Genomic DNA, 27,782 nt, shown 5'->3' on the forward strand with positions numbered 1-27,782 from the left:
TGTCCTGCAATACTTTTGCTTTTAAAAGTCACCATATATCCATTACAATGTGGGTGTGCTGTGTAAATCCACTTTCATGAGGACAATTACTTAGATCCCACCAAGCAGCCTGAACAACTATTGTATCAGTTGAGACTTTTTACTTTTCATCAATCTTTGTACAGAACTTCGGACCTGAGAAATTTAAAGTGTAGAGTCTGAGAAAAATATCCTGTACTAAGGCAATGCAAAGCTAGAGGTATCCAGGTAAAATGTAGATGTCTTATGTGGAAAGTAAACAAGACTTAGAAAGAAAAATCCTCAAGTGCAGACTTTTACATTTAAGAAATATCAGCTAGATCCTACAAAGCATGAGAGTCCAACCCTTCCATTGAAGGAACAGTCATTTCTGTTTCTAAATATTTAATGGGATAATAGAGGATATACTTTTTGGTATGGGCAACTTCTAGGCTCTTTGGGACTAAAGTAAAATTCCTATTGGGTGGTTTAAATTAGAAGGATTTAGTGATTTTCTAATGAGTGGGTGATTGCAGCATTCCCTGGAAGCCCATGGTTATCCATGCTCCTTGCTGGCTACCAGCACGATTTCTTATAGCGACCTCTCCACACAATGAGCATATTGCATTAATAACCACAAAATTCTAATACTCATTAAAAAACGCAGCATTCTTAAAATAGAAGCAAAGGCAAAGCCATGTGGCAACAGAAAATGACTGCCTGAAAATCAGCAAAATGTGAAAAACATGCCACATCTCATGTAATTTATACCCACACTTATGCATAGCCATTTGAGTGAATTCAAAGCAACACAATAAAATCAAATTCGAGAAAAATGTACCCCATCTAGGAGGTCAAGCCGGCTAACGTAGGCTTTTTCTGTTTGCAGAAGTTCATTGGCAATTTTGTGACGTTTCTGCTCGTCTGTCTCCTGGAGGAAAATAAGAGCAGCTCTTAGGATACTGAAGAAAACATACTTTAATAATAATAAATAAATTTTGAAAATAATTATGACTACTTTATAGTCCAAAACTGAAATACAAGTTTTACATTTAGTAATAAACACCGACTTTGACAAATACATGATTTCCCGCAGTTTAATCAACACAAACAAAAGTCAGGGAATGTTAAAAACCAGTCAAATTGTGGAGCAAAATTCAAAGCCTAAAAGATTTAGTATTTTCCAGTTTGTACAGGGATCTTTGCCAAAGCAGCAACTCCCTACTCAACAGATCTGCTCACATCCTGGTAACCACGTACCACTGACCTTTCAGAGCTGGAAGAACTGATTTGCAGAGTAAGAGGGAACAGATGGGAGCACTCAGTGTTCACCCCCGCCCCATTTCAGAAGTTATTTGAACTGCGTGTTCTTTGCCCAACAAAATTATAGAAAAAAGTGGTACAAAATGTTTTATGTTCACCAATACATTTATTGCTGAATAATTGTTGACTGCAATTAGAGGACTTCTTCATTAAGTCTTTATGGAAGTAATCTTTGCATTTTAAGGGAAGTTTTCATTTTAAAATCTTTTATTCCACAGAATATATTTCTGATTCTTCTGCTGAACAGAAACTTAAAACATTCACTCAATTTTCAACATTATTATAAATTTCAATATTATTATAAACAAAATATGTTATGATACATAATTATAAATTGCTGGGCAAAATTACTCCAAAACAAACAATGAAAGGACAGCCTTGTACAGTATCAAAACAGTAGGGAAATGCCTCCGGCTTGCAAGTGTCAGGCTCAACAAACTGACACTTCCATTACAAGATCCCTTCTCCAGATCTAGTGATAGTCTGTTCACATCTAACTACATCAGTCTTCCTGAAATAAATGACAGTATTATCACAGTGCTTATGGGAAACTGGTAATTGCTAGACAAACCATAAAAATTCTTCATAAAAAAAATAGAGAGTTTGAGAGAGTGATTTCTGATTTCAAACTGCACACTGCTTCCCACAAAAGTATAATAAACGTTTGCAAATACCTTTACAAAAATTGCGTGAAGAATACCGAATATTAAAGTACAGTCTTATATTTAAAGGAGTTGAGTGCATTTTTCCCCATTTTAGTATTCAATAAGTATTCAAAATTTCAACGTATTTCAGTTCTAATCTGCAGTGCTCACAGTTGCACTGCTACATGGCAAACCTCCTCCCCAAAAGCAGGCTTTCAATAGTGACTTCAAAGCTGTTCATTAAATCTGTTTAAATCAGCATAACAGCCACAGTAACCTACAGAATAGTGTTTTAAGTGCTGTCAAGAGACATTGCAGGGAGCTGGAGGATTAGCTATTACAGCTACAGCTTGCTGCTTAGTGCAGCCATTTACAAAAGATCTCACATGTGGACTTGAGGCACAAAACCATGGAGGTTACTGGTTTCTCAGTAATTTTATTTTATTTTTTTCTCACCCCAGAACTCAACTTGCTCCCTGAAGCAGTGCTATAGAAGCAATCCATAGTTTTTAGAAGATTACTTGAACTAATTAAGAGAGGGAAAATCACGCATAACAAATGCCAAAAAATCACATTAAATGAGCTGAGCCCGGATTTCCAATCCTCTCAGTATCAACCTTACACATCTTCTTAATTCTTGAACCTGCATCTCCTTTCTACATCAACTGCACGACCTGACAGAGGGATCTTCTGTGTGGGGGAAAAATGCTCATCATGGATGAGTTATATTTTAATCACTGCGGCATGTTCTTATTCCAGCATAAGAACACCCACCTACAAGGTTAGATCAGTGCAAAAATAACAGAAAACTCTACTACTGCTTTTCTTTCAGCACGTCCTCAGGGGGGAAGCAGGGGGTGTTGCTGAGGGGAAGGCAACTTCAGGGAACACTAATTTCAAGGAACATTTCAAATGACAATCCATAACGCATGGCAACTCAATATATAAAACCAAGCAGAAATTGCTAGTGTGCTGTGTGGAGAACGTTTACATTTACATTACACAGGTACATGATTTCAGCTGCAGACCAAAATATCAGGCGTGTGAGAGACCAAGGGTTGCATCAGCAGGGACTGCAAACCTGAATCTCTATTCCACTGCTTACAGTAAATGTTTCAGCTGGATCTAGTTCTTTAGCACAAAGCTGCTCATCCTTTGAATAATTATATTATTGTGGATGCTTAAGAAATTATTATATGTAATTTTGAACTCTGAAATTAAGAAGAGGTGTGAAAAACGCTGGTGAAAGTATGAACTTTCTTATTATCATCCAAACCAAACAGGAGCCATCTCCTGTCAAGAAAACTGTACCTGCCAACAGTGATGTGTACGATTCATTCTTACTCAGGCATAGCCCTTGCCCTGAGGGCTTTGAAGGAATATATTAACACAGACAGGGTGAGAGAAATAGAGTATGAACAAATATAATTTAAGTTACACTGTGCTTGTTTCTTGCACAGCAACCAAGAAAGCGGAAAGATCCTGGTATCTCTAAAGAAGAGACTGTTCACAAGAAGATTTATGTATTTGTATTGCATTTATGTATTTATATATCTACATCTTGTGCTGAAGATACACAGCTTTGTTCCAGTTACTGTTCCTAAAGAAGACCAAAAAACGTAGAATCAAGAATATCTCAAATCTTTCAACAGTAAAACATCTTTTGGCAGAGAATTAACTTTGCAAAACCAAAAATTTTACCCTGATTAAACTGAAAAATCACCTTACATTTTGAAATCCAGTATATCCCACTGGTTTTGCATCTGAAACATCAGAGACCCAAACACTATCATCAAATGAAGGCAACATACAAGGACTTTATTAAAGATGTTCAGTGGATTCTTCCCCATCTGTGGTATGCAGGCAGTCTATATCCCTGTTTTCTACCAGTCTCACAGCAAACACTGACACATTTGTTCTCCTGTCTTCAGTTAGCTGTAGAAGCAGATTCTCCACAAGATGTTACTCTGGAAGTTAATTGATTGAGATGTTCTTGTACTTATTCAGCCTCCGCAGTTTAGACAAACCAATTTTTATGACAGGAGGTGTTTCTGCTGCAAGGCAGGAAACTTTTCACTTTCAATTGTCTCTTTGTTTGTTATGATTGTGTTTCATTACTTTCAAACTAATTCAGTAAATAAGAGTAATAAGGGATACTCTGCTCTGGTTGTTTGGAGAAGTTGTTTCAGATCGCTGTCAAATTCAATAAATTTTGCTCAACTTTTTCCAAAACCTGCAATAATTGGTCTTTAGTCAGATCTACTAGTGATAAGTGAGGGGAGAATAATTGTAAGAGCAACACTATTTCAAAACAAGCCTTCGTTTCCAAGTCCAAAAAGTAATTTCTGCACTGGTATTGCACCAGTACCCAATTTAATTCACCCCTTCCAGCTGTGGATTTAGGATTACTTCTACTGTACATATACACATTTAGAGAGAGAGAGAGAGAGCACCACTTTCTGCTCTTCCCTGGACTAAGGAAGATGGCATGCAAGAGAGAAGATACTTTTCATCAGCATCAAAATACTTATATCAGACTCAGAGTTTGACTAAGTTTGACTATGATTCACACGCATCTGCTCCTTTTGCTTTTATTCAATTGTACTTACATTTTTAATCAAAAGGGCAGGAGAGTGCTGTTATCCTGTGCAGTACAACTTCAACTGGACTGCATCCCAGTTTTGATATTCTATAATGACTAAGTAGGCATTTAGCAAAATCACAGATTGTCTAATGCTCTTACTTCTTACCAGTGTGTGCCTGAACACAGAAACAGCTTAAAGCTCCACCAGAACTCTCCTGTTGCTCCTCATCCTTCTCCTAATCCAGACAGTAGGGCAGCAGCTATTTAGACCACCTCAGGGCTGATCTCCATCTCCAGGTTGCATTAATCCAAACTAAAACAGCACTTGATTCTGTAAAGGGTAGTAGACACGCTTCTTAACCTCACTAGACTAAAGGGGAAGTCCTTGCTGCACAAGGTATCTCAGGAAGGGCTGCTGTGAGCCAGTTCAGTTTTACAGATTCAGTTCTGCACCAATGCAAGCTGCAAAGTCATCCTGCATGGGTTTGCTTTGGTTTTGTACCCTTCAAGCACCAGTGAACAATATACATCTAGTTACAGTCACATTACACCTCACAAGCTGACTCACTGTCAATATAAGACAGATCACACGTGCTGGTCCCAGCAGCTCAAAGACAGATTTTAATGAGATTGCTGCCATTAGTGTTTGCCCAGTTCCTTCCTGAACTTTAAAACAGAACTACTTTCCTTTTCAGCTTTTTCCTGAAAATGCTGCCAGCACCTTACTGCGTGACTTGGATTCAAGCTTAGCATCATTGCCTGCTGAGAATTCAGCACTTTACAGGCATAAAGAGGGGAAACGGGCATTACCCAAAAGGAGACAGAAACTCTGTGACAGGTGTGGCACATCAAAAGTGCCTTGGACTGCACCCAGGCTTATGTTTAGGTGGGGAACATAACATTCATTTATTACTGGGGAAAAAAACAATCCCTAAAAAAAAGAAGAAAACCCACCCAACCCATCACTTTCTTATCATGACCTAGGATATTTCATCCTATAATACATGAGAATTTGAGAGCTACCTTTCCCACTCACAGAATTTACCTCCAGGCACATGTGTATGTGACCCCCAGCTATCCAAACTCAAGGCTGCACTCAGTTCAGCTCACCTCTGAACTGGTGCTGGCACACACCTGACCAGCAGTGAGGAGCTTTTCCAGCATCAGCTCTTTGGCTCTACAGTGAAGAGGAAAGCTGGAAGGGTCTGCCAAGCTCCCTCTGCCAAACAGGGGATGGTTGGACCAGAACTGTTAATCACATTTACCGCTTTTGTACAAGGAGGTGAGCTGCATAAGTAAACTTTTACAAGTGAAAAATATGCACCATTCTTCAGCAATTAATTTCCCAAGACAGATTTCCTTCCACCCACTTATTTTGCTTAAGCATTTAAAACCTCCCTTACAAAGGAGCTCAAATTCATCATGGTTTAAGTTCTCCTTGCTAAAAAGTCATATATTTAGTATACCCTGCACATTGCATCTATCTGATCACTAGCAGATTGCCACTGCCTTTCCAGCTTTGACTTGACAGCTACATCCAAGTTAGGGATTCACACAACACTTCTACCTGAAGCTCTGTCGTTGCAGTTTACCACACATGGCATTTTATTACATGTACACCACTAACATGTGTCCCTTGTAGGCTGACACAGCTGAAGCATGGTGCTAAACAGGCATACACATTTGAGTTTCACTTTTTATAAACTTCAGGTAACTAATGGGAAAGAGCCAAGGGGATGAGGAGAAGAGCAAAGGAGGGGAGAGTGTGGGAAAAGGGAGGCAAAATATTTTTTCTTGTATTTTTTCAGAGGGAAAATAACCAAAATATTTTCAATTTCTCACCTGATCCTGGAAGCTTATTTTTGTAAATAAAAACCTAGAGAAAATAAAAAAAGTAGCAATAAATCAGGAATGAAACCATTTCTCTCTTTACCTTTGTTTCTACGGGTTGATCTTGTTTACTGCTTTCCTCAGCTGGTTCTTCCTTGACATCAGTGTTAATTTCTAGAGTTTCATTTTCGGATGGGAGCAGCGTGTCGCTGCTCGGAGTCCTGTGGCAGCTGTTGAGCACCTGTTCCTCGCAGGCAGGCACACTTTGCAATGACTCTCTGCGAGCACTTTCTCCTTCCCCGTTGATCAAGCTGCCGTCCATGGCATCCTCTGGGAGCGGGGTGGAGACGGCCGAGCCTCGGTCCGGCAATCGCCGGTCCTCATCCTCCGGCTGGTCTTGTGCTACGATGACGCCGTTGGCCGTGGGCAGCTGTGCAACCTGAGTTTTGTCAGTGTCACTGTTTCCCTGTTTCTGTAGTGAGTGCTGGGAGGGGAGTTTTGGCTGAGGTGATGGTGTGGACCCATATCTTCCTTGAGATTTAGTCACGTGGAGAACAGAGGAATCTTTCTTCAAATCACTAGGATTCAGGGAGCTAAAAACACCAAGCAAACAAAACATTGATGAGAGAAGAGTTAAACATGGAGTTATATTAAATCCTGGTATGGGAAATAGGAGAGTTGCACCATATAACCAATTCCTCCTCAAGAAATCTTTTCTTTCCTCTGTTAATATTAGGAAGTTCTGAGACCTGAAATGCATTAAAGCACTTACGAACAAGCTTCTCTTACTAGAAACCCAGAGCTCTGCCATTTTTGAGCCATTGCATCCCTATGTGTCTTGAATCCCATGCGTATAGGAGATTTCAACTGGATATTAGGAAAAATTTCTCCACTGAAAGGGTCATCAGGCATTGGAACAGGGTGCCCAGGAAAGACTTTGAGCCACCATCCCTGGAGGTGCTTAAAAGGTGTGAAGACGTGGCATTTGAGGACATGGTTTAGTGGTGGATTTGGCAGTGATCTGGCATCTCTTGCAACCTGAATTTTTCTATTCTTAGCTCCATGAAACAGAGCAGGAAACCAAGAAACTGATAGATGAAGCAACTTGCCCAAAGTGTCCCAGAAGCTTATTGGCAGAAATGGAGCAAGACTCATGGTTTCCCAAGTCCTAGCCCACTGCTTAAACTAACAAGTAGTCCATTCCCTAACAGCTCTGTAATTATTAAAAAATTAATCAAACACATTCAAGAACATTTAGCATCCCTTTCCTTAATTCAGAATATTACATGAGGAGCTTTACATGTGTATCTCATTTCTTCTCTAGTTTCCTTAGTTAGCAATGTCCTTTTTTCATGCTGCATCTTTTCTTAAGATCTTTTTCCTCTGAAATTTGTCTCTGGTTTAAACACATTATCTCTTCTTCCTGATTGTCCTCTATGGTCCTAGTATGGATCTCCATCTTCTGGAAGGATGAAAACTGCTTTCAAACTGTACTTTTACTCCTCATTTATAGGATACATTACACCAATGTTGCATACTCTGCACTTTTGTGCACAGAGATCAAAAATAGCTTACACTAGCTTTATCTTCTTCCATCATATAACAAAAAAAAGAATTAAATCACTTTTTTTAGTCATGTAAAGACTATGCCTTTTTTAAATTAAATAAGCTTAACTCCAGGATAAAATTAATATACATTTTTCAATTGCCTGTACAGAGTAAAGAGATGTAATTAACTTTCTGCCATGCCTGCATGCTTGTGGGCTGTACAGACTAATGAAAATAAGTTATTATAGTTGACAATCACAGTTTGCAGTTCATGAACATGCTACCTAGCCATTTCAAGATCACTATTAAAACTGAAGTTCAGCTTCACAGAAGACACACTTTGTGAGTTGAGCTCATTCAAAAAAATAGGAATTATCTCCACTGCCAAAGCAGGATAATCCAGAACTCAGCGTGCTAATCATAGAAGTTTCTCATAAGCAGAGATCATAAATGAGTACAATTTAGTCATAGGACAGATATTACTGGTGTACCTGATAAATGATGTTGCCCAAAAACAACTCAGCCTCCCATAGTCCACAAAATGTCTCTCCTTGTAAAGGGCTATCAACAAGAAAGTTTTCTTTCTTTCTTTCTAGCTTCCTCTCATTGCATAATATGGAAGACGTTCCTGCACAATGCAGCAGGCAGGTCTAGGAGGAAGATATGTACGGCTCGGTGTAGGGCACAATGAACCTGAAGAGTTTTCTTTCAGAAAGGAAATTTTTTTTTATATAAGGATACTGCACTATTTAAAAAATGGGTGATGCTCTGGAGAAAGACTGGAAAACAAAGTGATAGCACGATTGGAGACCAGTGCTAAAAGAATTCACAGAACCCCCAGTGCTGCAGTAATCTCTTTTTCCCATCTCTGAGCACCTGTCATGACCAAGTGCAATTAAGTCTCTGCCTAATGACAGAAGTCTCTTGCAGATGAGGCTCTAAAATAATTTCTATTCCAATGGAAAAACACACGTTTGCATTTGCAATGCTCAGCTGCTTCCGTAAAAGGGATTAAATTTCACCCATCTTGAGGGGAGATTCTTTCACAGAAAGCCCTGTTACTCTGGCTCCACAGTAGGTCACGCATTCGTGTACTCTGATGTACATCATGCATTCATTACCACAGGGGACATCCCTCCAGAACTCCAATGTCTTAAGGAAACATGAAAAAAACCAGATCCAAAACTGCTCCTGGACTGTTTCTTGAGCTGTTCCTCTGTCATGAGCTTTCTGGAAAGTCGCTCTCTTTATACAGAGCAGATACATTGGAAATGTCTGTTTCAGAGTTTATAATGTAACTACTTAGAGATGCATCACATTCATCGAATTAAAGACACCCAAGAAACACCATTTTGTGAAAGCAGTGTTCACAGTGGCTCTTTTTTCCCCCAGATTTCCAAATGTTTCCCATAAACCACAGAATCAAAACTCAAGAACACTGAGCTTTTCCCCCCAAAATCACCAATTACTACAAATCATGCATTTAGGGAATGCATGCCATACCACTACAAATAATTTGTAGTGTTCACCGTCTTCACATGAATGAATTAAGAAATAAAGACAGCATAAAATTAAAACTACTATTTCCGTTTTTTCTATTCACTCATAAAAGTATTCTTTTCTTCTTCAAGAACCAAAGTGTTTGATATTACCTTCAATATTAAACTTATTTCAAATTGCTGACATTTTCCAGGTTGTTTTTGAAATGCTACAAGGTTTTTTTGTTTTTTTTTTTAAGGAAAATTAGGCCTAACACCTTGTGAAAAAGCACACCTCGTAAAGCCAAATATGCAACTGGCTCCCACAATATCAAACCACATGCAGTTTTGCCATCAAGTCCTTCAGCAGGGATAGGAGTGAGCCCTAGAGCAGAACCAACATTCTTCCTCACAGCTTCAAGTTCCAATAATCCCGACACAACAAACAGAATCACAAACCAATTCAAATTCTATTACGTACCTGCCTCCCTCGAAACGGTTGATGAGATCTGACACTTTACTGGACTTTTCCTTTGTGACACTAGGAACAGCAGCAGGTGTCTCTTCCTCCATTCTTGGTTTCTGATTTGTTAAAGCTTTATGCCTAGGGGTTTGGTATGTTGCCTTCTGCAGATGAATTGGCTTTGGAGGCACTGCAAACAACAACAGCAACAAAAAAGAAATTACTCATATTTCTTTGAACATGATCATAGCTGTTCATGGAACATGATCATAGAATGCATTAGGTTGGAAGGGATTTTAAAGATCAAACTTCCAAACCGTCAGTTCCAAACCTCCTGCACCTTCCACCTTCTGCAAGACCAGGTTACTCTCACAAATGAGATTTTTGCATAAAGAACTTATTGCAGCAATGAAAAAGAGATACCCTTAGATTTAACTAGCTGCTTTACAAATACAGAGCCTTCATATAATTCTCTGTGCACTGTTTGGTGTTAGGGATCTTGTTACATTTCTTAACTAAAAGCTGAACCATATGCTACCTTAACCAGCTAGAAAATTAGGGAGTTTTCTTGTCCATGTGTTTTTCTTTATAGTGTACTGTAGGAAATACATGTGAGAGGTTTATGACTGCAGGTTTTTTAATAAAAGAAAATTAAGCACAAACGAAAGAGCCATACTGTGGAGCTCAAGAAAGAGATTTAAATTGCTGCCCCAAAACTCTGATGCACTCATTCTTTACCTTATCCCTTGCGACCTCAGTAACAACCATCAGTAGGAAAGGTATTTGCCTTCAGCTTTAAAATTCCCTTACTCACTGAACCTTTGTCTAATTATACTGCTGAAAACCTTCCCCCCTGAAAACATTTTTTTTTTACTCTTGCTTTTTCCCCATCCTTACCACAAGTCCTTCTAATTAGACTGCTAATGATCAGCCACTGTTTAATACAGCAGTGACTAGAACACAAAAGACAAGGTGACACATAAAGCAATTAAAGTCACAGCACGAAAATCTTTAAATTAACTTTAAGCAACCATGAAGCATTTGTGGGCAACAAAAGTACATCACAGACTGGGCCCAAATACATTCCACATTGGAGCAATGAATGTCCAGCTCCATCAAAAGGAGAGACTTAATGGAAAAGCACCTTAATTCCTGAGAACACAACTCTGTTCACTCCCACACACATCCCCAAAGCATACTGTGGGAGCAGTGAAAGCATTTGATATGAAATTGGAAAAAAATATTGAAAGGCAGGCATGATTTGGAGCAGGCAATAACCTGCCAGTGGAAGCAGTGGCCCAGGGGCTCGGGCAGTGCCCCACAGGCACCCCATTCCAGTGGGGCACAGGCACTGGCCCTCCAGCAGCTACAAAGACCTGCCAGGAGCAACCATGAAGTGAAGGAGGATTTGAATTGGGTTTAGGAATCACATACCATTTGTGGTAAGGAAAAAAGGCCCTAGTACAGGATACACGATAGATGAATGTGGAAAAGCCTTGCTCCTTGCATTGCTGACACTGGAGTATCTTCCTAACTTACCCTGGAAAACCCATGCACCACAGGAATGATGTTAAACCCTACCAACCAACATTTGAAAGGCATGTTGAAACAAATCTTGCAAATATACTAATCATAGATGGTGATAAACTAGAAACACTCTATTAAGGGCAATTTTTCATTTCTTCCCTTCATTAAATTTATAGGTAATACAGGAGGCAATATTTGTCTGTGTTTCCAACAGCCTAATTGCAGTTAAGTGGGATTGCAGGAAAAGTACCATGACAGTACTGTGCAGAAATGAATTTACCACAAAAAGCTTTAGACTTCAATCATATCAACTGCAAAGGCTGATAGATAAAATAATCAGAGCGAGAAGGAAGACAATTACTGTAGGTCAGATGCTTTTACTGCGCACATGTGCACCCTCAGCCCTCGGAAGCTTTATTATTGATTAACACATGCAAAAAAAGCAAGTTTGGGGAAAGATGCAGTACAGAAAGATGACTCAGAATGCTGCTCTTTTGAAATAGTTCCTTTGCAACCCTGAAGCAAGCAGATTATTAAATTGTGCAACTGCTTCAGTGTCTGCAGTAGCTGCAGTCCCTCCTGAGAAGCCCCGTGCAGCTGCCTGGCCGCAGCTGCAGTGCAGTGGAACGGCTTTCCCCACATTCCCTCTTCTCAGGGAGCTCGGGCAAGGCCTGGCAGAATTAGGCCAGCGAGCATCAGATAATTGTCCAAGCACTGAATAGCTCGCTGTGCAGACAAAGGCCATGGGACAGCTGAAAAAAGGAGACACAAGCAGGCTGGGGAAAAGCAGGACACATAATTGGTCATAGGCACTGCCATCCCCTCGGGGAGGAGGTGGACAGCAAAGGGGACACGGAGTGGCTTTGCTGACCAGCACCACAGCAATTTGTAGGAACATTTCTTGCTCTTGCAATGGACTCTGTGTAACCCCCTGTCCTGTGAATTCTCTTATGCAATGGACTCATACATTTCTTCAATTCTTCTGTGCATCTCACGAAACGTTAATATCCTCACAAGGATATATTAAAACTGCTAAACTTGAGGGAATTAATGTCCACCGATAAAGCAGAAGGAATTAGTTGGTAGCTATTTTTATACTGGATCCACTGGGACAAAAATCAAATTCTAGGACATTTTGTGGAAGTGTCACACACTTTTGCAGCTGTTACTGAAAAACAACAGCTAAGCAGCATTTACATATGGCAATCAATGAGGAATCTCTTGTCAAACTGGACAATCCCCATATACTGAAAATCCCTGTAATGTCTTCAGATGAGAACCACAAACCAAACAGCCAATTCACTGATGCAAAATATTTTATTCCTTACTCCGTATCAGCACCTGGCAGTCAGCATTTCCCCTACCAGCTGCTTCTGTAGTACTGTATGGTTCAGAAATAGTTGCAGTGGAGAAAGAATAGTCACAAGATCAATGGAAAGAAAAGAATCAGTAGTGTAAAAAAAAAACCAAACCAACCCACAACCCTCAAACCTTCCTGTAAGGTCAGCCTTGTTAACAGGGATTATGGAAAGCAAATTCCATTAATTCTCTCCTCAATGTACTCCTGTAGTGTTTTGCTTTAATCAGATTATTTTTCAGTGTGCGCAGAGCAAAGATCTTAAGGAAAAAAAGAGAAAAGACTGGCCTATTGTAGTAACCTGCATAATACAGAGCTCTGTTTGAGTCTATAAATACTCTTGTCTCTGTACTGTAGAATTCTGAGCTCATTAGGAGATACGAACTGCTTATTCTGCCCAAAGAAAACCCTTCCATATACTGAGGTAGTCCATACTGTACACCACTAGCCAAAATCAAGATACATGCTGCAGTGCCTAGTTGTGCATTCAAGTTTGCATATATACATAAGGAAATGTCAGGTAATGCTATATAAATGACTCCAAAGGTACAACCACCTTTGCAGACTCCAAAGCATATCAGCAAAGGTCATTTATCTCTTGTCTTAGAAAATATAATGTGTTCAATGGTTAAAAATGCTGCTATGCCTTGACTCGATGAAAATGAAGTTAAAAGTTCCTGTGGTAAGCAGCTACAGCTCTCCTGGCTGAGTCATCGATCATCACCTCCCTACATGCTCCATCACCTTCAGGAATATCAAATGAGCACTGCTGAATAGATGACAAAGATTTATACTCTTAGGAACAACATGAAATCACCAGTAACCTAAACTCAGCAGAAAGAGAGAAAAAATCCTCTTCTCTTTGAGATGTGTGTTTCTGCATTTTTAGTTCACCACACAAGAATAATCTTTCAATAGTATATCAAGTGAGAAGACAAAAAATAATCAGATGTATTTTGTTCTCTCATTAGTCTTCTTCACAGAAGAAGATAATTTGGGCATTTGTCAGTTTTGTTGGTGAGAAACTGTAGCAGGTTTCTTAAAGGACACCAAGACTGGAGTAGCCTACGTAGGAAGTTTTAGTTCAATTCACCTTTAACTGCGCAAGTTTCATTTGCCAGGGAAGTACAGTCTACACCTCTGACTTCTAAGAGGTCTCTCAGCTTTTTTAAGCCCAGGCCACTGAAAACTTTTAACCACAGACTATATAATAGCTGAGAAAGGAAGACAGGATTCATGCTACACACAGGCAGCTAAAACTGACTGCTGAAGTCTAAAAGTCGAATCTGTTGCATCCTTATCACTTCACAGTAGCACAAACCAGGACATCTTTTAGAGTGGAAATTCACCTCCAACCCAAACAAAAATTCCTCTTCAGCCTCAGCAGGAGATTCATAAGTACTCCTAGGCTCTCATTAGAAAAATTTAAATGAGCAACTGATGCACAGTCTTGAACTGACAAGACACTTCACTGCTTTGAAGAAGTGTTGGCATTTCCACATATTTTGCATCCTACAATAAAACTGCCTGCTACAGACAGCAGTTTCAGTGCCCAGTATTTAGCAATTTGGCATCATAAAAAAATGGATGCAAGAGGTTCAAAGAGCAAGGAATACAAGAAACTAGAAAAAAGGGTCAATTTTCACATGCCACTCTACATGAATTCTGCTATTGCAAGGTTCAGATCACTACCCATATATTTGTAGGTAAGGGCAAATTTCAAATTATTTAACAATTTGCTTCATCTCTATGGTTCGTATTCGTACTGGAACTTGGTAGCATATTTTGCCATTTCCACTGACTGCCTCCAGTCTGGATTAATCCACTTTATCAGGGACTGATATCACTGCATTAGTGCAAAGGCAAAGCACCACATCCCACAGCTGGTACAGACACACAGACTGTGACTGCTTTGCTCTGCAGCCCCGAGTCCTTTGCTCAACTCCCTCACTGGCTTTCAGCCAGTTTCAGGCTGCGCTCCAAATTTGCTCCAAAGATTTTCCCGAATCAAACCCTGCTCCAGACAGAAATCTGACACATGAATTGCTGAATTGTTGATGGAAGGATTTATTGGGGAACAAAAATTGATGGAAGGAATTATTGGAGAACAAAAAGCCTGCTTTTACTGATAGTGTATCAGACAGGTTTTTTTCCTCCTTGAAATGCCAGGGGGAAAAAATGAAAATTAAAAGAAAGAATTTTATATTGGATTGCGTGAAGAAATTTATTCACTTGACCTAGCTACCCCGAGTGAACTGTTTCCAAATGCTTAAACTACTTCTCAGAGACCAAGTACAGATAAAAGTACAGGGTTCACTTGAAGTGCAAGATTTTGAACATTTTTCCTCAATATCAAAGCTCTATTTCCCTTAATAAAGCAAACTTTACTGAAAATGGCTGTACCACATTTGCAACCCAACCTCAAAGCCATGTCTATATCTCTCATTTTAGTTATTTTGGTGGGTTAGATGAAGGTGATTTTGCAGTTAGTTCCTCCACAACCATATCCAATTGGGCATTACAATTCAGGTCTGTCATCTTGTTTCCTTTCACTATGAAAGGCTACTTAGTATTTGCATGACTACAACAATCATATGGAAAAATGTTTCCAGCTGCTATAAACCAAAAAAGTTTCTGCACTTCCACATGAAAGCCTTTTAATAAAATAGTGGCCACTTTTAAACCAATAAACCAGAGCCTAGTTTGCTTAGAATATTTAGACTCCCAAATGCCTCTCTCATTAATTATGGGGTTTTTTGCTTCAATTCAATAAAAAGCCAAACAAAAGATAAACAAAAACTTCCATCTGATGCATATACTTAATATTAATAAATGGAGAGCGACCCATGAACAAAGGAGACACAAAATACTATTTACAACAGTATAATTGAATTTCATCCACACAGCTGCATTTCTTAGACTACAACACTATTCCTGGCTGCAGCACATTTTGAAGTACACCATATTGACAAACAAAAGGAAACATGGCTAGGAAAGAGCAACAGCAGCTGTGTAACTTGAATGAATGGCGTCCAATAATATACAACTCCTAATTTATCTAATAGCTAAAATTTTATAATAAGTATGTTGGCTTTGTTTTTGAAAGGCTTAAAATCTTTTTATTGATAGCACATTTCTATTTTTCCATTAACGATTTCTAAAATATTTTTCTTAGGAAGAACACATGTTCTCTTTGCTGTAGAGAATTCATTTCAGAGCTCTAGGAAATGGTGCAGAAAGGCTTCTCAGATAAGTAATGTTTACATATGACTGGCAAAAACAATTTAGTGTAGTTAACAATACTGGCAAATGTTCTGTAAAAACAAACTACACCAAAAAAGTAGAGCTTTATTTTGCTCTCATTCTCCTGAAGTAAACAAAACTTTCTTGACACCTCAAAAAATTTCTTCCTACTCTCAACTCTAAGATGAACTCAGGACTGATCCAAAATTCCCATTGAGTGATACAGATATTTTTGACTCCACTACATGATGACTCTGTGTGATTCCAGTTTCTGTACTTGATTTAGATGTGCTCTAGTACTAGGCTTGTGTGACCAGGTTTTGGTAGCTGGGGCAACCACAGGAGTGACTTCTGTGAGAAGCTTCCAGAAGCTTTCTCCATGTCCAACAGAGCCAATGCCAGCCAGGTCCAGGATGAACCCACCACGGGCCAAGGCTGAGCAGAGAAGGGAGTAACACCCATGATAATACATTTGAGAGGGGGAAAAAAGTTATTGCACAGACATGATTGTGCTCAGAGAAGAAAGGAGTGACAATATGTGAGAGGAACAGCTCTGCAGACACCAAGGCCAGTGCAGAAGAGGGAGCAGGAGGTGCTCCAGGTGCTGGGATTCCCTCACAGCCCCTGGTGCAGCCCATGGAGAGGCAGCTGTGCTCCTGCAGCCCATGGAGGGCCATGGGGATGCAGAGATCCACCTGCAGCCCGTGGAGGAGACCCATGGAGGAGTATGTGGATGCCTGACAGGAGGCTGTGACCCCATGGGAAGCCCACACTGGAGCAGGCTCCAGGCAGGGACCTGCAGACCCAGAGAGAGAGAAACTCTGGAGCAAGTTTGCTGGCTGGGCTTGTGACCCTGTGGGGGACCCATGCTGGAGCAGGCTGTACCTGAAGGACTGTAGCCTCCACTCATGCTGGAGCAGCTCATGAAGAACTGTAGCACACAGAAGGATACAGGCTGGAGAAGCTCATGGAGAACTATCTCCCATGGGAGGCACCCTAAGCTGGAGCAGGGGAAGGACTCCCCTACCTGAGCAGTGGCCAAAACAACCTGTGCTGAACTGACCATAACCCCCATTCCCATCTCCCTCTGCCACAGGGGAAAGGATGCAGAGCCTGGGAATGAGGTTGGGGTGGAGGGGAAGATGTTTTTAAGATTTGTTTTACTTACCATTATCCTGTTCTGGTTTTGGTTAATAATTAATTCAACACTTTTCCCATGACAGCAATCAGTTTGTGACCTTCCTCTGTCCTTATCTCAACTCAGGAGCCTTTTGTTATATTTTCTCTCCCCTGTCTATTTGAAGAGGGGAGTGATAGAGCAGCTTTGGTGGGTAGCTGGCATTCAGCCAGGGTAGGCCCTCTACATCTATTTTTCTGTAAGTAATTCTCATTTCTGTCTTATCAGCACTGTGTCTCAGAATCCAATGCACTGGGAAGCATTGTGATGTGTGTCTTCTAAACTCACTCTCTTTTTTTTAACTTTTAAAATGATCAAAGTTCCTATTGCACAGTCACCTCTAAAAGATATCAGTCCAGATTTGATTTGAATTCAAGATTTCTGGAATGCAGTGACTCAGCTACAGCAGAATCAACAATATCACTGAGAAGACCACATAAAAAGATGGTTTGAGTCAATGTTTATATTGACTTTATATATGTATAAATTATACATAGATATTTATACATATATACATATAAAGTGTGTATATATGAAGTATGTATGTGTATATATACATACACATATACATATATATATACAGGTTGATCTGTTTGGCTTTTAAAAGTGAAGGTATTATATGGACAGAGACAGAAAGAAGGGAAATCTAATTCTACTCTGTGTACATTAATGTCAGCTTTTGGTGCACAAACATGAAGTTCCCATCTTTCCACATACTCCTGCAGGAAGGCTCCTCCCAATCTCTGCTCGAACTCCAAAGACCCTGAATATCTTCCCACCACCCCTGCCTTGAAGCCACTGTCAAACACTCTAGTTTAAGAATAGTGTCCAAACCTCCCAGCTCAAATACAGCAATACTTTTGAAAAATAAGCCAGAAATTACAGAATCATAAGGCATTTACAGAACATTTCTATTTCAGCAGAAAGCTTCGGCCCCATGGTTTTCTCTCCTCAAATACAGCTCTCTCAAGGTGCTCTGTTGCTCTCAGAAGTCTGAGAGAACAACTTCCCTAACAAAAATATTTGAGAGTGCTTACCTTGTGGCTTTGGACTTGAAGCTGAACGTGGGGACTGTTTGAGTGGCACACTTCCATTTATTCCCTGAGCCGCTTCATTGCGTACATTCTGCTCCACAAGCCTGGCTGTGGCACTCACTGCACAAACTCTAGACAGTATTAAGGGCTTTGGACAGATGCTGCTGCCTGAAAAATAAATAGATACTAAAGTAAGAAACGAGACTGAATATAGGGTAGAATGACTACAAGAACATTTATTAGAGTGCTAACAATTCTCTACAGAGAATATTAAAATACTTAAGAGTGTCTCGTCCTAAAAACACTCTGCCTTTCACTGAAATTTGTTATGTTGTTTAAACTTTGAAGACTTGGATATTAAGAAGATATTTCTGTGATTACCCTAAACCCTTCTATAGGAACATGACAATATCCAACAGACTTTTTTCCTATTTGAATTGTTGATTGTTCAACAGAACTGTAGAAAACCAGCAATTTTTTTCAGCTGTTCTATTTCTGCATTCAAAGTGTGTTTATATTCAGAACATTTATTTCATTACTGATGGAAGGATCCAAAAGTCAGCTAAATTAATTGCATCTTTTTTGGGTAGGGAAGGGCTCTATTATAAGTATTAAAAAAAAAAAATAGCATAGGACAAAGCCAGCTGACTCTTTCTTAGCAGAATGGAATTAATTCTAATTCACAGGATCAATATGCTGTTATTGATAAGACATGTGGAAGAAAATATAAAGTAAAACATATTCAAACAATGGAAACTGCAATAAAAACATTTATTAGACTATGACTACAGAAGCTAAAACCACGCACTCTAGTTTTGGGGCATAAAAGCAATTGGTCCTCTAAACACAATCAAACACCTGAAAGAATAATATGAAGGACTGAGATGCCCTTAGGTCAGTATCCATTTTCCTCTTAATAAAAAAAATAATTCACAACATTTTTGTGGGAGGAGCAAGGAAAAGGAGAAAAGCCCATTTATCGAGGTGGTGTCATAATTATTTTCATTCTTAAAAGAATATTTGGGTAGAGTTTCTATGCCTCTATTTACTGTTGCTGTTTCCACCCATTCCATTTGCTTGCCTTTACTGGCTTTTTCTCTGCACGTTTCCATAAAAAGCAAATCCAAAACCCACTCAATCATTTCATAAAGTGATCTTACAATATCTTCTGAGCAACAACTGGTCTGCAGAGTTTGGACCTTCTGACCTGATCCAACTCCCTCTCCCAGTGCAAAATCCACCCACCCACCTCTACTAGCTACAGCCAAGCCTGCTCTTAGAACAGAAATGGAAAGGGATGCTACAACTATTCTTTTGTGCTGCTTAATGGTTCTTCAGCACTTTCTGGATTCCAACAATACTTTCAAGTACTAATTCTTTATTTCCTGGAAGCCTATTTTTCCTGTTAAACACTGAGGTCGCCTTACACCCAGAGGCTGCCTCCACCAACACAGATTCCTGCAGAGGTCCACAGTGAGACCAACAATCCATGCTACCAAAGCCCCAGTACTCAGGTGACAACTCATGCTCAACACCCACAGCAGCAGCACAGCATCTTTCCCTCTTCCAGCTCATCCAAGTAGCAAGGGATCTCCCAAGAACATAAAGGTGGCTGATCCAGAGTGATGAGGATAATCTAACAAAGCCCCCAGCCTACAGGAGCATCTCAGATTCCTGTGATCTCAGGCAGAGATTCCTTGACTCTGTTTCCCTTGGTATCACTCCCGTCCACAAAAAAGTTGTGTTGTACTACAGCAGTGAGAGCTCTGTCCCACATCATTCCTCAAAGCCTTACAAGGTACTTTAGGTACCATATCTGTCTCTTCTGTGGAGCTGGGAATACTGAAAGCTCTTAGAAAGACCAAGCTGATGGTACAGAGAGTTGTACCACAAAAGTTTTCCTTGTCTCCACCAAAGAGTTGACAAGCTGGATTTCCCTTTACTACAGAATCCCATGCAAGTACAACTTGTATGGATTATATTTTGTATGTACAATTATATGTACATTTTTATATTACTATTATTTATATAATATTTATATTTTTACTGTTATATATATTAATTATATGTACAATTTCTATGGATATACAAATGTAGCAGTTTGCACTCAAACTGGGCAATCCTAAATTCAGAAACAAATTTAAGAAGAGTAACTCCTGTGAGATCAGTAGGCTGCACAAATTGGGTAGGCAACTGCACACAATTTATAAATCTATATTCAGATCATTTATAAGTTTGCAATGAGGGTCAAAGTGTGAAGCCCTAGACCTTTATGAAAACTAATTAACTTGCAGATTTGTCAGCCAACATGCTGCAAAAATCCACAGTTCCCAGAGTGCAGCTCAGTAAGGGGCACTGCTGTGTCAATTCTTCAGGCCAAGGCTAAAAATCTCCATTGAAATGGTACCTTATTTATTAAAAGGATTTTCCTAAGAAAATGAGGTTCTGCTGTGGTCAGAATAGGAACTTATTTTGCACACACAGCTTTATCAAGGCACTGACGTCTGTTGAAGGTTATCGCTCACGATCACGTAACACCGAGCCGAATACAGAGCTGCTGCTGAGAACAGAGCTGCTCTGTGGTCGGCCACAGTCCCCCCTCCTTGTCACCTTCTGCTCCAGCTTCTGCTTCTGGCTACTCCTTCCCCTGGGCCAGCAGCAGCCCTTGTTGCACTGCACTGTGAGATGAGCAGCACACTCATGGCAGGTGGAAGCTGGAGTGCATTTTGGATGGGTTTGACCTCACAGCTGCCCCAGCGCTGCTGCTGGCACAAGGGAACAGCTGGGAATATGGCTGGAAGGGCAAAGGACAGCTCCTCTCAGCAGCAGCAGCCCTTCCTTAGACCTGCCTGATGAGATCATTTCAACACAATCCCAGTTCCTCAAGAAGCTGTTCAGACTTTCATTCTGCTTGGTTCACACATGCATACACACAGCCTTAATACAAAGACCAGCAAAATCTGAAACAGCTGAAAACAAATCTTTAATGCAAAAACATTACGTGGCCTTAAGAATCAATTTTGTTGTCAGCATCACACAGTCCCCACCAGACTGGCAAATATTATTTGCATTCAGTGAGCAAAAGCCATTTTGTAAAGCTCATCTGCTGTAATACAGAATGGTAACACAAGCAACAGAAAAGAGTGCTTGTTTAGAATTGGATTTTTGCAACTGCTTACAGGAAACAAAAGCTCCAAGAGGTGTTCTGATTCAAGATGTGCTCTGGCTCCACACCAACAACTCAGCACGTGGGGGTGTAGGGAAACAGAGAGACATCAAATTTGTTATTGGTACAAGCCATTAAATAAATTCTCCTTCCTCTGTGGGAGCCATGTTTGCTCAAGGTGGACATTTAATCTATATTTCAAACCAGTGATTTTGTTAATTGTGTTACGTCCTCAAGCCATGTAAAGCTGGAATGGTAAAAGGTAACAGTAATCCAGCCACAGCATATTTCTGTACATAACTGAGTATTCAAAATTCTCTGGGCAAAAAGCATCCTTTAACATCCATGGAAATCTGAGCCCAGTTTCTAGGCAATGAACAATACCACCTTTCCAGGTGATGCAGACAATAAAATTGTGGCAGAAACACAAACCTGAGATGAAAATTCCTGTATACCTAGTGTATTGTATGCAAGTGTATTGTAATATAATAATACATTTTGTTATAACAAAAGCCCAAAACATGCAATATTCAGCCAAATATTTGCTCCACAATCAGCAGCATGAATTTCAGTAGGGCTGCTCAATTCTCTAGGTTTAAATAAGCAGTAACACAGTCTGCTTTTTCAAAATACAGTTGTTGCCCTGTAAATACAATGTAAAATGCCATTAGATATGCAAAAATGAAGACATGCTGCAAAAACCTGCACCTTTCACTGGGCTGAAGTAGAACCTCATCATGATTGTTTCTGACCTGACTAAAGAAACACTTTCATTCTTCTGCTACTTCTGTGAATTAAAAAAACTGAGAAATTTTACCTGAAGTCAGAAATGCCATGCACAACAAAATACTACCAGCCACTTCCTGTGTTGACTGGTATGTGATTAATACCCCCCCTCTCATAATCAGGAATAATGAAAAACACTGAAGAGGAGAGAAAGGTGGGGAAAGATGTAAGAAATGAAGGGAGAAAGAGGTAATAATAATCAACAGAAGAGAGGAATAAACAGTGCAAATTTGATAAGCGTTTAATTATTTTGCTTATCATCTGCAAGGAAACGAGAAGCTAGAATGCTTGCAAACACGCTTGCATCTGCAAGTATGTTTGAAGCTAGGTGATGAATGATCTATTTTTTCAGGGCATTTTAATTAGAAATAACTTGGATCCATGAACATTTAGACAAACAATCAGCCAGCCTGAAATGGCAGTAAGATTAAAAAATGGCTTATTTATATTCACGAGGATTACATTAATGTCTTAGTATTTGATAGGTCTTCCATCAGCAGTTCCATGAGCCAATCTCAACACCATTAACTCTTCTGTTGTATTTATTTTCATTCCCACTTACAAGCACATAGTGCTTCTTTACTGCTGCAGCACTGTTTAATTTTTACTACCACTGTGATGTGATCTCACTCTCATCTGTACATTCTGAATGAAAGAAATGCAGTGTTTCTGGATGTAAACAAAATCCACGGGGAAAGTTAGTTTCTTGTGACAAGAGGCAAAATTAAAGGATGGAAATTACTTCTCTTAAATTATGTAGTTATGCACGCCCCATGTGATAAGTCCCAAGAGCACCCACCCCAGTGGCTGTGGTCCTGCTGCTCTACTGCTGGATCTTTTTGTGTAAAATCAGTGCAAAGCTTCACACTTCCTACCCAGCCCTGGGCAGAAGTGTGGCTTCAGCAAATAGACTCTGCCAAGGCACTGGCTCAGGCACAGCAACCAAACCAGACATTCTCCTGGGCAGCTCAGAGTAACACTGACACTGCCAGAGACTACTCCAACCCATCCACTCACCAAACACCACAGGAGCTGTGGCAAGGACAGAGCAGGAGTGAGCAGCAGCTTCCTCATCACGAGCAAGAAGGCAGAACGTGGTTTCTCAGTTACAGCACCGCACGTCGAGGCCTGGGCCAGACATCCAGTACAAGAGGTCATAGATTTTGCATGAGTTGTGTCCAAACCTGCCCTCAAACCTGTCTCAAATAACCTGGCACCTCCCCTTCACAGACTTATCCTTTCAGTGAGGGGAACTGGCATGCTCCTAGGAGGCTTATAGTGCTGAAGCATACCCAGTGTCAGTAACAACTGGACTACGCTCAAATTATCTGAGAATTAGGAGTGTGAAGGAGGAGGGTAGGAAGTCTGGAAGCCAACATTTCTCTCATAAAAAAATATAAAAATCTTCCTTCCTCCAATTTCTATTAAAAGCTATCATTCCAAGTTAATTACACAGTTGTGCTTTGATACATCCTCACCTCTCCCACTGCAGTGGTGATAGAATTGTGAATGTTTTCAGCTGCAGAATAGGGCAGAAACTCCACACTGATATTCTGTTCTGTGCAGATGAGCTATAAAGGTTAAACATCAAGCCAGCCTTTACTGTGGTGAGCCACTGCTGAAATACTGTAAATAGCTGATAACCAAACACTGAAAAAAGAGAAAAAAAAATAGCTTTTGCTGAAGTCAGGAGGGCTGTCTCACCAAATAAATTAGTTTTCTTTCTGCAAGAAGGTGCTGGCTAGAAAAATAAATAGCAAGTAACAGACGGTTTAGAATTATCTTTGAAAAATGGAATCTTGGCAAAGTATAGGGGACAGATCAGGTTCTATTAAAGGATTAGTTCAGATACATATGCTGACAAAATGCAAAAATGTAGGGTTTTTTCCTTGCAGAACTATTCCCCAGACACAGGCAAAAATATTCTAAGTTCAAAAGAAGAAGGTAGAGCATCTTTTGGGAGTAAAAAATATGTAAACCATATAAAACTATTATTTCTCACTGCATACAATCATTAATAGAACTACAAAACTAGTATTAACTGTCTTTCATAGCATTTTCCACATGGAGTTAATAAATCTTCAAGTGAATATGGTAGATATAAATTATAGATTGCAAAAATATATATAAATACTACTCTTTTAGTACAATGACCCCTGTGAATGCACTCAGAACATGTGATGGTGAAGTTAAACAGGAAACATTACCAAATTTCAAACTCTCAGACCAAACACTTGCTACATGATACTTGCCAAGAACCAGAAAATATTTAACTTCTTGGTATTTGTGGTACCTTACTTAGTAACAGAGAGCAAAGGTTTCCAGATTGTGGTATGCACAACAGTGTGTGAACCACTGGCAACAAATAGAGCAGCAATATGGAAGGAAAACTGAAAGCAACTTCAGCAAGTTTAACAGTGCACAACACCCAAAAGAATAATTAAAAGAAGAAACAGCATTTGAAATAGTTTCATTTTTAATGAATGTGATTCTGGCTGTGATCTTTGTTCTTTTTGCTCTGATAATTGTTTCCTTGCAGGCAAACCTGCGCATCTGCTGTGACTCTTATTAAAATGAGACAACAATTTATGGGATCATTTTTAATAAACTGAGGTGGGTTATGCAGAGCATCAGTGACAGAACCCAATACCAAATGCTCCCATATCTGCTGGGTCTAAGATGAGACATTACTGCATTGGTTTGATTTGTAGGTATTTAGGAGACTTGAGCATTCCATGCTGCTTTTCCCATGTTTTGCCAAGCATTACAGTTGTTTTGGTTGGAAGAAATCATGCATCTCTCTGATGGTAACTTTCATTTCTAGACTGAAATAGACCTTCCAGTAATGTCTACTAAAAAAAATGGAGTTGCTTGGATGTCTTTCAAGAAAGATACATATTTAAGGCAACAAATTCAAGATAATGAAGTCCAAGCTTTAACAGGAAGCACCAAAATATTAACAGAGATTTATCAGTAATCCCCTGATCTCAGTCTCTGCACACAGTGAATCACACAAAGTGAGGAACTGAATGGTGGATTCCACAGTTACTACGAATGTCCTGCCAATGCTGGCTACAGGAGGCAGACTCAGTGTGCTTCACTCTGTTGTCCTGTCTGGCTGTGATCTTTGTTCTTTTGGCTCTGATAATTGTTTCCTTGCAGGCAAACCTGCGCATCTGCTGTGACTCTTATTAAAATGAGTCAACAATTTATGGGATTATCTTCCAACATTTGTTTCAATTTTGGATTAGCACAATAATGTAACATGCACTGCTGATGCTGCTCCAATAAAACAAAAAGCACTGTACAGAATTTGAAATTATTTTAGTTTGAAAGTGGAAGTTTATGACTGAGGCCCTCTGCCGAACCACACCATTTCTTCACTAAGGTTTTTATTACTCATCCTATACTGTACACATTGTGATGATGGCTTTGCTGATGGTGGAACAGTTCATCAGCTATTTAATGAATAATGGAGGTTTTCTTAAATACACAGAGAAAAGAAATGTTCAAACCACACCTCCAGAGAGACTGAAGGGAGAGCTCCAAGTGCGAGGAGTGCTGTTCACAGGAATAAAGTACTCCTCTTCCACATACTTAGTTATTATATTACAATATATTCCCTTGAAGTCTTGTTTTCACTTTAGTCTTTGAACATGTATTATCAATGGAATAGAGAGAAAATATGCAATTTATGTTGCATATAAAAATATGCAATAGTATTCTTTTACTTGTAGAGTCTTTTCATGGCTTGTGTTTCATGAAATAATGTCAAAATCTTTCAGCAGATTTGGACGATATTTTTTCTTTGCTTTTACTACAAGACTTAAAAGTGAATACAGTTCCTGACCCTACCACCATGGACCATGAACTTCAGGTAGCTAAGAACCACAGGATCCAAAGCCACAAAACAAGAAACATCAAGAAAGAAAATGGATACAATGAGAAGCATCAGCTCCACCACTCCCTGAACAGGCAGGGCAAGTTGACCCTGTAGCCCAAGTCAGCTGCCCTGCTGTTACTGTCTCATTCTGCACCAGGTAACTTCAGGTAATTCCTCCCTGCTTGTCAGCACTGCCTTTTACCGTGCCTTAAGTCTTGACGGCAACTTCCAGCTCGAGAGCTGCTTCTCACATGGCTGCATTTCACAAAGCTGTAGCAGCCTCCTGACTACATCTGTCACCCTCTTCCCCCATGGTGCTAACAGGAGCACTGGTGAGTTCTGTATCTGGGGGGCACTTCCTCCCCTTCCTGTTCCATGGTCTCTTTACAGCTTCCTTCATGTTTGATGAAGGAAGGGCTTGAGCAAGTTTTGTGTGGCTTTCTTGAGCTCCTACTGCATTAATAGTCATTTTGAATACGAACAAGGAAAAATTGACAGGATACACCTCCTTTGGATTTTCCTAAAGGTATTTTTCCATTCTGGTTTCTCTGCAGAGCTGCAAGAGGTGAGCAATGTCCCCCTGAACTATTATTTTATGCAACAATGAAAACTTTCACTAAGTTTTCAATTGTCACCAGCATTTTCTGCACAGATGGCAATCATCATTTACTAAATGTCCCAGGCTTCTATTGACTAAACAGGACACCCCATTTGTAAAAACAGACTCACTGATGACAGAAGAATCACTTGTCTGGGCAAGGGTTGTTGGACTGAGCCTGGTGTTTCTTTCACTTTATTTGTTGTGCTTTAAGATGATTTATTTTCCTATTTCTTTTATCACAGATAAACAGTATGACACCATGTTGGCAGCACAATTTAACTTCATATTAAGGAAAGCACCTGCAATACTGGGATCAACTGAAGGAAAAATGCAGCTGACTATCTCATACAAATCACTGGAATAATTCAAGAGGATTCATTAGCATATACTTACCAGGCAAATGCAGGAATTACTCAGACAATGACAGAAAGACCTCCCCTTCTATAATTCATAAGCCATTATAAAATAACAGTGTGCTTAGAGAAATTTGACTTAACTACAAATTTCATCATTTTGCTCAGTATTCATTGCTTCTGAACTTCTCTAACAAGTCACAGACGCCTCAGTCTTGCTCTCTGCTCAGTTATCAGTGCAGTTATTTCATCTCAACTCAAAGCTATTTTGGAAACTATCCGTATGCTTTGAAGCATGAAATCAGCTATTTCTGTAGATAAAAGGACTAAAAGAAAGCATTTTTAGAAACAGGATGCTAAACAACCCAAAGCAAAAGGCCCCCACAAACCCAAAGGGGAAAAAAAAAGAAACTATCTAATTACAGAAGGTTGAAACTGATTTATTATTTCAGAAGATCTGAGCAGAAGTTGTAAAATACATGCATATTCAAGTAATTTAAAGAAATAAATACATAGCATAGTATATCCAAAATGCAGAACAGCCAAAGACCCAGAAAGAAGTCAGTATGGGTCAATAAAATCACCACTGATAGATGGAAACTGTTTCCCTGATCCAGCTGCTGAGGCAGTCCATGTGTCCTGCCAGCATCTGAGGACCCAGAGCCCATCCAGCAGCCAGCTGTCACGGACACAAGGTGTTCCACCCACTGCCCTCCCTCCCCCTGCCTGCCTGCTCCCACCACTGTCTGTGCACCAGTGTTGGCACCCATCTAGCCTCAGGATGCTGT

General features: G+C 39.8%; 2 protein-coding genes across 5 annotated transcripts in view; both read right to left on the bottom strand.

Annotated features, from left to right (window-relative positions):
* LOC131593013 (FYVE, RhoGEF and PH domain-containing protein 4-like) overlaps window positions 1-27,782 on the bottom strand; it is a 100,038-nt gene that overhangs the window by 16,644 nt on the left and 55,612 nt on the right. For all 4 annotated transcript variants that reach the window (XM_058865146.1, XM_058865145.1, XM_058865144.1 and 1 more), the window contains 4 exons: window positions 18,209-18,373; window positions 9,886-10,057; window positions 6,482-6,971; window positions 839-928 (listed from right to left, as the gene is read on the bottom strand). In XM_058865146.1, the coding sequence (XP_058721129.1) occupies window positions 839-928; window positions 6,482-6,971; window positions 9,886-10,057; window positions 18,209-18,373 (917 nt within the window). The remainder of the gene's footprint in view (window positions 1-838; window positions 929-6,481; window positions 6,972-9,885; window positions 10,058-18,208; window positions 18,374-27,782) is intronic.
* Window positions 18,245-27,782, bottom strand: part of LOC131593011 (protein bicaudal D homolog 1) — a 239,270-nt gene continuing 229,732 nt past the window's right edge. The window contains exon 8 of the mRNA XM_058865137.1: window positions 18,245-18,373. Within this exon, the coding sequence (XP_058721120.1) occupies window positions 18,347-18,373 (27 nt within the window). The 3' untranslated portion in view covers window positions 18,245-18,346. The remainder of the gene's footprint in view (window positions 18,374-27,782) is intronic.

This window comes from Poecile atricapillus, chromosome Z (genome assembly GCF_030490865.1).
Source record: "Poecile atricapillus isolate bPoeAtr1 chromosome Z, bPoeAtr1.hap1, whole genome shotgun sequence".
In the NCBI taxonomy this organism is placed as follows: Eukaryota; Metazoa; Chordata; class Aves; order Passeriformes; family Paridae; genus Poecile; species Poecile atricapillus.